This window comes from Cynoglossus semilaevis, chromosome 6 (genome assembly GCF_000523025.1).
Source record: "Cynoglossus semilaevis isolate Cse_v1.0 chromosome 6, Cse_v1.0, whole genome shotgun sequence".
NCBI classification, from domain to species: Eukaryota; Metazoa; Chordata; class Actinopteri; order Pleuronectiformes; family Cynoglossidae; genus Cynoglossus; species Cynoglossus semilaevis.
The window spans coordinates 537,419-547,118 of NC_024312.1; the positions used below are offsets into that span (position 1 = coordinate 537,419).

The 9,700-nt window shown below is 43.1% G+C and overlaps 1 protein-coding gene and 1 non-coding gene across 2 annotated transcripts; both read left to right on the plus strand.

Moving 5' to 3' along the window:
- The first annotated feature begins 16 nt into the window (after positions 1-16).
- On the plus strand, positions 17-9,021 carry ca5a (carbonic anhydrase Va). The gene is given in 8 exon segments (XM_008311029.3): positions 17-2,075; positions 2,205-2,402; positions 4,094-4,212; positions 5,237-5,332; positions 5,426-5,488; positions 5,775-5,933; positions 6,552-6,647; positions 6,649-9,021. Coding segments are annotated over 8 exon segments (864 nt in total). The 5' UTR covers positions 17-2,029; the 3' UTR covers positions 6,736-9,021.
- On the plus strand, positions 285-357 carry trnav-uac (transfer RNA valine (anticodon UAC)). Its single transcript has one exon. It is a non-coding gene; the product is annotated as a tRNA-Val (tRNA).
- Positions 9,022-9,700: the final 679 nt, after the last annotated feature.

Here is a 9,700-nt window from a genome sequence, read left to right on the forward strand (position 1 = left end):
CTGTAGCTCCGGAAGTGCCTTTCTAATTTCAGAAATAACTCGCTATGTTTATACATAAGAGTGTATCGAATAAATAGGCAAAATAAGTCACCGTGTAAACATTTTTTTTGTGTGAAGAAAGATCCTCTGTTGTAAGTTTTGTGTAATGGTAACAATTTCATGCTGTCGTCGATACAATTGTACATGTTTATCGGTGCGATATATGTTTAATTGCAAGTGGTCATAACCGGCGGTTTTTTTCCTTTTAAATTACGTGTACAAACAGAAGTTTATGCAGATTATATGGTTTCATAGTGTAGTGGTAATCACGTCTGCTTTACACGCAGAAGGTCCTGGGTTCGATCCCCAGTGAAACCATGTACTTTTCCCCATAACTTTAGACATTTCTGATACGTAGCTTTATCGAACAGTTTGTCTGTTTTTATGGTTTTAAACCAAATGTTCAAACCACTGTTACGTTGGTTATCTTGAGGAAAGTTGTTGGATCAGAAGTTGTAGCCCCGGTAGTATAAGACGTAAAAAGTGGACCCTAACTTGCCCAACAGTTTAGGAATCTTTATTCAGCAACTCCGGACCCGAGCTGAGTTGTCTGTCTGATCCTGGTTTTCTGAATAAAAATCCAGTTCGGTGTTGGCTCTCTGAAGCCCCCTGACCTACTTTGGAGCTCTGAGAGTTTATGTTTAACTCCATAAAGTGTGGACATTATTTTGAGTTACTAAAATGACCCACTGAGATTTTCTTGAAACAACACAACGGTTCAAAGGCCTCGGTCATGACAGCGTGATTTTTTGGTGTCATTCAACAGAGTGGAGTGGTACAAAAGAAAGGAAAGGAAAGTGATCTCCTTGTCATTGGGACACAGCACACAACGAAATTTGACCTCTGCTTTTAACCCATCACTAAAGTGAACAGTGGGGCAGCTCAGTGGTCACTTGGCAGCTGGTGGAATCAAACCTGAAACCTTCCAGACCCAAGTCCTCTTCCTTCACCACTAAGTCACCACTGCCCCTAAAGAGTCATCACTGATTGGTCGACTGATTACTGCAGAATAGGATACACTGTCAATGTGCTTTAGATGCCGACTCAACGTTAACATTATATTTCACCTCATTTATTGATGATGATGCTGCTGCAGGGACAGGCTGACGTTTCAGAAGTCATTTGATACTTTTCTTCTGCATCTCTTGCTACCACACACACACACACACACACACACACACACTGAGCTTAAGTGACACATGAAGACATGTTACAGCGCTGACACCGTGGCTCTGATGTGACCAAACAGTTTTTTCTTTTTCAAAGCTGCAGTTGCTTTGCCAGCGTTCAGTCTGTTTCTGCGCAACAGCAGAACCAAGAGACCAACTCCTCCCAGGAGGAGCCTGTGAAACTGGATGATGATGAAGTTCATCCCCCGGTCAGACCTGTTCAGCGTGGCTCACTGTAAACTGGAAACTTCAGGCTGAATGAATGGAGAGGACAAACAAAAGACTCAGCCGCGTTCGTGCCCTGCAGCGAGGAGACATGAAATCATTTTCCTGTCCGGTCCACGTGTGAACTCCAGCTGTTTCATATAGATTTTTTTTTTTTATTAATCTGAACATGGCTTCTGTGTAACCTGGACTTTTTTTTTAAGCTCATGAAGTAAGGAGGCGCAACCAGAGGCAGGCAGGGTGAGGTTAAGGGAATTAGAAGGTCCAACCTTGGTGGACGTCAGTGCAGACAGGCCTGCTGACCGACCACAGGTCCTGGTTTGATTCTCCTGCAGAGCTGGGGGGGGGGCGGTGCGGGGGTGTGCCAGGACATTCCTCGTGTCTCTCCCAGCAGGGACAGCCCACTTGGCTCTTATTTTGTAATTTCCTTTGAGGAAAAAGAAGGCAATAGCAGTTGAAGGAAGTATGATTACTCACTCTTTTTCTGTATTTACTGACTTCTGGAAACGAGGCTGAGAGTCAGAGTCTAGTACTGTCACTGTGTAGTTGTGGATTATTTAATCAAGGAGCAACTTTTAGTTCTTATTTCTCTTAAAATGGATTGTCTGAGAACCAAGGAATCAGCAGAGAAGATCATGAACTGTGGGTATCAGCAGCGTCTGTAGCTCACAGCAGCTGAGGTGACTTGTGACTCGGCTTAGACCTGGTTTTTAACACGTTTTCTCTTCTGCTTTGCTTTTCCTCGTCCTCCACTGAACTCCTCACCTCCAGTACATCCCATGTGGCAGGAACCTCTGGAGGTGCCAGGAGGCGACCGCCAGTCCCCCCTCGACATTGTCGCCCGCAAGAGCGTCTTTGACTCGCAGCTCAAGCCTTTGGTCACTGATTACGACCCAGAGACCTGCCAGCAGATTTGGAATAACGGTTACTCCTTCATCGTGGAGTACGACGACACCACAGACAAGTCCAGTGAGTTCTCCTCCATTTCCTCTTGTTATATTTATTCTTTAAAACATCTCAAATCAGTTTGGATGAGATCACGGTTTGTTCAGTACAACTTCCTGATTTTTAGACCAGAGGTTTCTGTTTGAGTGTTTCCTGGTCAGAGGTCTGTCTCTGTCTCTCTGTGAAGTCTTGGTTTGATAGAAGTCTTGGTTTGATCTTACACAGGAGGAATAACTCCCTCTGACCTGACTCTAAAGGTCCCTCAGCCTGAAGGAAGATCAACTATTTAATGTAAAGTAAAGCTGTTGGTATTATAAAAAGAAACAGAAATACTGACTTGAGAATCTGATGATTGTCATGTGACTCACTCACGACCCCTGACCTTAACAAACTGTTTAGAGTCTTTGTTTTAAAGTGCCAGACTTCATTTCCACTGTCTCCCCCAGTTAGAACCTTCTGTCAAAGTGAAGTTTGTCAACTGATCTCAAATTTCTGCAGTATTACTTGCCATATTTTTAAAAAATATTTTCCCCCTGTCCTTCAGTCGTCCTTGCGTCGCAAGTTTTTAATATTTTAAATGTATTTTTGTATTCTGGATTTTCTGGACATTTTTTTCAATTTCCAATATTTTCATTATTTTTGTGATATAATAGCATTTTCTAGCCTGAGAAGAAAAAAAAACAGTAAGAAAATAGCAAAGAACATGAACACTTTTTCTTTTCTTTCTTTTTTTTAAGATGAAAAAAAAGTAAGAAAATAGCAAAGAACATGAAACTTATTCTTAGCTCTCGTGCCTTTTTCTTTTCTTTCTTTTTTTTTTCTTTACTCATAATTATTTCTGTTTTCCCTCAGTGTGCCACCCTCTAAATTGCCCCCTGGGTATATTAAAGTTTTCTGCCAGACCCATGTTAGGGCAGAGAGAGGACGGGGGGTGGAAACAGACGGGGCTTGTAGCATAAAACCCATTCCGTGCTGAGAAATGTAGTGAAGTCTTACGCTGATCCAACTCTGACTCGTGCCCTGGTTCTGCAGATTATGAACCTTGTCTGACGGAAACACAACATTATAAACAGAACCGGTTTATAACGTCAGATGTATAAACACGGTGCAGGTTTCTGTTCCTAGAAACATAAACATTGACACATCGGAATGATGATGATGATGAGTGTTAGTCGTAGGGATGGAACGTTACACGCAACTCACCACAAGATACCAGTCAAATGGTCTGTGAACCTCATGTCTGTTGGTGTCTGTGGAACCAGTTCTTCCCCTGTTCTGTTTTGACACCTGAATGTCACTATGGCTACGTAGCGCCACCTACTGAACTAGAGTGTGTAGTGTCATGGTATGACCAGTGACTTTTTGAGATAACGCAGTTAATACTCCTTACGCCTTGATGCGTGATTCATTTTTGTTCCAACCGATGTGAATTGTCATTTGCATTTGTATCTACAGTATATTTGTAATAGGTTCACGAAGTTACTTCCCGACTGGTGACATTTCAGGTTAGGCCAAGCTGACAAAGAAAACAAAGGGAAGTCTTTACCTTGTGAAAGATCATCTTTTTTTTTTTTTGGTCAGTGTTTCCTGGATGTTTGTACGTTTAATCCCACTGTTCCCCAGCAGGTGTCTCCAGTCAGAGAACTGACACTTCATCTTAATTATTGTTATTTTTAATTTGAAGTGCAGTGCCGTGACTACTGTTTTCGTTGCAGCCCTCAAAGGCGGCCCCCTGAAAGACCAATACAGACTCTGTCAGTTCCACTTTCACTGGGGGGAGACCAACGACTGGGGGTCGGAGCACACCGTGGACAGGAGGCTGTTCCCCTCAGAGGTACTCATCTACCTGTAGTCTACCACGAGTGTACCACGAGTAGTACTAAGGTCTAACAGCTAGAGGATATTTAAACTGCAAAGTACTGAGAAATTTGAATGATGAAGTCTCTGTCGACAAGCTCTCTCTCTCTGTCTCTCTGTCTCTGTCTCTCTCTCTCTCTCTCTCTGACTCTCTCTATCTATCTCTCTCCTTCTAATGCCCGTATTTTGTGTCCAATATGTGTGTATTTACAAGTACTTAGTGATTCAGGGTTTACTAAAGGAGCGGCAGGTTGAATTCCATCCTCATTTTTCTACTCCTTTTCTTTGTTACAGAAACCACAGGTGTTAATAATTTACAGCCCCTCCCCCTGCCCCCCCTCCCACCAGGACAGTCCTTCAATAACCCCACACCTTCAACCATCTGCCGACGTATACTCAATACACACTTTCTTTCAGAACTGTGTCTCAGTTGTCCATATATAAGTTATCAGTGGTAGAGGAGGAGCAGATACTGGTACAACAAGCCCAGAGTGCCCTCTAGTGGCTGTCAGTGTAAAAATAACGAACATGTGAAATTATATATTTTAATAACAAGTTGCACCTGAGTGTAAGTCACAATCCCAGCCAAAGGATGAAAAATAAAGTGCGACTTATAGTCTGGGAAATACGGTACACGGTTATACACACGGGACGAGCCTGAAGAACAGAGACGCCGTTGACTCGGCTCGTGTCACCCGATCCTCCTGTAAACCTGCTGAGTCACTGGAACAGTGACATGATTCAAACTTCAGAGGGTATGAACCCCTGAGAGGTCACTGCGGCCGCTAGGAGTTGACGGTGAAACACGATAACGCGCCGCTGACACCGGTTCACAGTCACGTGATCGTGGTTTTCAGATGGAAACGTTAACGGACGAGAACAGGAGAAACCATCGGCCGCGGTCTTTGTTGAACCCCTGATGGAAACATTTAGTGATACAATGAACACGCAGACGTCATGTGGTCTTATATAGGTGTGTGTGTGTGTGTGTGTGTTGACAGCTCCACTTGGTCCACTGGAACTCTGAGAAGTACAGTCTGTTCGAGGAGGCAGTGATGGAGGACAACGGCCTGGCTGTGATTGGAGTTTTTCTGAAGGTACACACACGTATACGTACACTTTTACTCCATATATGGCGTCTGCTTCGTCGTGATTGGACGACTTAAAACCAACGTCTTGTCCTCCTGTAGGTCGGTAAGAGACACGAGGGGCTCCAGAAACTGGTGGACGCTCTGCCTGCGATCAGACACAAGGTGAGTTCACAGCCACTGCTAGGGACAGGAGTGGAATGTGGTCCAGTAGGTGGCGCTCTGCCTTAAAACGTTGATTAGTTTAAAAATTAAATTGTAAATAAAAAAAGATGACAGCAAATGTCTCCTGTTTGACGTCACAGTGGCGACAAGAGCCTAGAAGCAAAGCTTCACTGGAACGTTGTCTTTGGCGCCGTGCAGTGGTTAGACACATGCACTGCACGTCACACTTTGTCAAACATATTGAAGCAGACACTTTTCGTGTCCTTTCCTCCGTCGGCCTCTGCAGGGCAGCAGCGTGGAGTTTAACAGGTTTGACCCAGCCTGTCTGCTACCCAGCAACACCGATGATTACTGGACGTACCCGGGCTCTCTGACCACGCCCCCTCTCACCGAGTCTGTCAACTGGATCGTTATGAAGCAGCCCATCGAAGTCAGCCATGATCAGGTGTGTGTGTGTACATTTGTTTGCTCAGCTGACACTGTTGTTGTAATTAAAATAATTTACGTTGCATTTTTAAAAAAATATATCAAACCTTCAAATGTAGACACTATTTTAAAAATTATAAAAAATATATCAAACCTTCAAACACACTCCAAAGGCTGACAAAACTGGAACAAATCAAATGTAGACACTATTTTAAAAATTAAATTAGTCAAGAAAATCTATATTTCACGTTTAACTTTTAAAAAACTTTGAAGTAAAAAGTGATATTTTCATCCATGTTGACTGTAAACACTGATTATCTGAGGGATAACATGTTATAGAACATGTTTGACAGGAACTCTGGTAAATGACGTTCCTTCTTGTGGGACAGTGAGACCAGCCTACCACGTTACTCTGCTGCCCCCAAGTGGCCAAATGCAGTCGATGCATTTTGAGTTGATCTATTCAAAACAGCTTTTAACCTCAGCAGGTTATATCCTGTGTAGTAAATCAGTCAAACACTGAGGTCAATGGTTCTTCACTCCTAACTGACCTGAGGTCAGGGGTTCATCTGAGTCAGGCTGTAGTTTGGGTCTAAACTGTACCCTCTGTCTGTCTCCCTCTCTGTCCACTTCTCAGCTGGCAGTTTTCCGGAGCCTTCTGTTCACGTCTGCGGAGGAGGAAGTTCAGAAGAGCATGGTCAACAACTTCCGCGTGCAGCAGCCGCTGAGAGGGCGCACCGTCCGCTCCTCGTCGCACCGTCCGCTCCTCCTTCACTCCCTTTCTGCAGGAGGCGCCGTCTGTTGAGACGCACAAGCACTGATGATGATGCCGCAGTACAAAACACACACACACACACACACGAGAGTTACTGTCCTATCAGAGCGGATGCTGCTCTTTTATACAGAATAGGGTTTTTTTTAACACTACATACACAGTGCAGTTTTTACCTGGGGGGGTGCGGGGGTGTGGGATGCTTTTAATTCTTAGTCACTAAGATTTTAAAGTTTGTTGTCTTGAATGTTTTCAACTCAGTTGTCATGGCGACTCTTGGTTTTTTATACTACATGAACACTTTATTCAGTTACTGCCTCTACAGCTGTCTCCTGTCTCAACTGTAGCTCCGTCGGCTCTGACCGACTGTTGGTGATGGTTTTATCCATATAAGGACGGAGACTGTCCCCAGTTTACAGAAGAGGGACGGAGGGACGTTAACAGTTTTCCTCCTCTGTCCTCTCTACAACAGTGTTTCCCAACATTCTTTGAGCCACAGCACATTAGGAAATTCCCATGATGCACCGACAAACTTCAAAGAAAATATATATATTGATATTCAATTTTTTTTTAGCTCACAATTTTCGTAGTGTGACACCTCAGCCTGTTTAGTTGTACACACTGCTGAATAGTCCCGGGAATTGAAGAAAGTGAAATTGGATCGTTTTTGTTTTTTTTCGTGGACCTGTACACACTAATGTTCCGCGGCCCAGTGGTTGGGAATCACTCGCTCTCGTAGAACACACATCTTCATTAAATGTTACTCAGTTTATCAGGAGTTTAGCATTAATGCTAGCTTTTCTACATCTGTTACAAATATATTACTGTATTTCTCACACTACGCTGCAATCTGGGGGAAACGTACATCTGTCAAAAAAATGTGTTATAAAATATTTATATATAGGACATATAAAAATATATATGCACACACATTTTTATCTGAAAATAGCATAACAGGCTAACAGGTTACTGATCTCGTCACTACATCGCTGAACCAGTTCATCCTCACGGTGGCGTCTAAACATTCCACCAACTCTAGAGGGCGCTGCACCTCCCTCTCCTCTGCTGCTGGGCCGTGTTCAGACCGACCGTCGGCATCAGTTCCAGTTGGTACTCTTAGTTTCCTTTCTGCTGCTCCGTTACCATCTTTGGCTGCGCACTTTAAATTATGCAAGATCCGATCTGGTCGCGATTTTATCTGTGTTCGGTAACAAAGCCTTTTTTTTTGTTTGAGTCGTGTAATTTCCAGTGGTGGAGTAGCAGGATGCAGGGGGCGCTACACAAGGTTCAGGTGTGCAGTACGGTAGCGTGAGCCGGTGGACCAGTTGGAGAACTTGTGACCCGTGTACGCCCGAGTGTGTAGCACTCCGTGTACTTGACGTATCTCGATGATTGCAGGACACGATTTTAATTGCTCACAATTACGCACAACGACGACAACCACAGTGCCTTAGCTGTTGTTGGTTTGACTCCCTGCTGGTTGGAGAGTTCCTGTTAACGAGGACGATCATGGCACGGGTTCTGCTGCTGTGGCCGGGCTCGGTCGCTCGGTCAGTCAGATTAGATTATATACAGGATAAGGTCAGTGATTTGAAGAACGTCAATGAACCAGTGACGCTGGTTAACTGTTACTGGATCGTAGCTGCTCTTTGTCCTGGAAAACCCTGGCTTGGTTTTTCTTGTTTTGTTTTTTTTTGTTGTGTCAGTACCGTATGCTGTACGACATTTGAAGGAATGTGTTTTCTTTTTTCTTTTTTTGATGTTGTACCTGTTAGCACAGTGTTTCCCAACCTTTTTTGAGCCACAGCAAATTTAGATCATCAGGAAAAACCCCACCAACAAACAGAAATCTGAGAAAAAATAATAATCTTCTAGTTTAAACGACCTCATCATTCTTCAAAAAATCTCCATCTGTTTAGTTGAAGACAACGCTGATATACTGGCAGGAATTGAAGAAAGACACTCACAAAGATCTTCTTCAACAGCTCTGATTATCCTTTTTTATAGCCATCTGCTGCCACCTAGCAGAAGAGTATTAAATTGTTCTGCCTTAGCTGCTTTGATGAGTAAAGAAAAAATATATGCAATAAATATAGTTTTCAATTAAGTGAAATTGAATAAGTTTTTCCACCGTACCACTAGTGTGCCACGGCACAGGGGTTGAGAATCACTGTGTTAGCAGTTCTGTTGTACATTCATGGAGATAAGGGACCTGGTGCTGAACCTATCGTCATGTACAGCTGTGTTTTAATGATGTATATGGATCACACATCCGTCGTATCTCATTATGGCATTTTATTTTTTTTATTAAAAAATAATAAACAAATGCAATACATATCAGTAAACACTAATGCAGAGTACAGTCTTAGGAACATGTTTGTCTGTGTGGCCTTTTTTATTTGTCAAAGATACTGTAACACATTCTTCACTACAGTGGTTCCCAGATTTTAACTGCAGTGCACCCCTTTGGCCACTAGGACAATTTTCGATGTTTGAATCTCTAAAATGCTGCTGTAAAACTACAATCAGTGCAGTTTTACACCTTTGGCAGGAAAATATTGAATTTGAAGATCAGTTACTCTGCGGCCCCCAAGTGGGCCCTGCACCTCCTTTTGGGAACCTCTACTTTACAAGATCAATTTTATGGTGTTTAGTTACTTAGTAAAAAATGATTGATTTTGAATTATGACAGATTTTACTTGATTTGATTTTCTCTGGGTGCCATTCTGTTTTTTTTTTCTTTTTTTCTTTCATGTTTGAATTTATCTTCTTTTTTTCTTTTCTTTTTTCTTTGTGTTTTTCTGTTTACCGTCGTCTTCCGCCTCGTGTCACTGTCTGCCTTTCTCTACATTTAAGTGTCGCGTGTCCCCCCCCCCCTCCATGTGTTGCCCTGTGCAGATCAGTGTACTGTTTTAGCAGGTGTATGTTACTGTATGCACCACATACTTTTTGCTGTTTATTTGTGCAGTGGGCAGCAGACATTCCTGCCCTGCAGTGATCTGAGACGCCCCCCC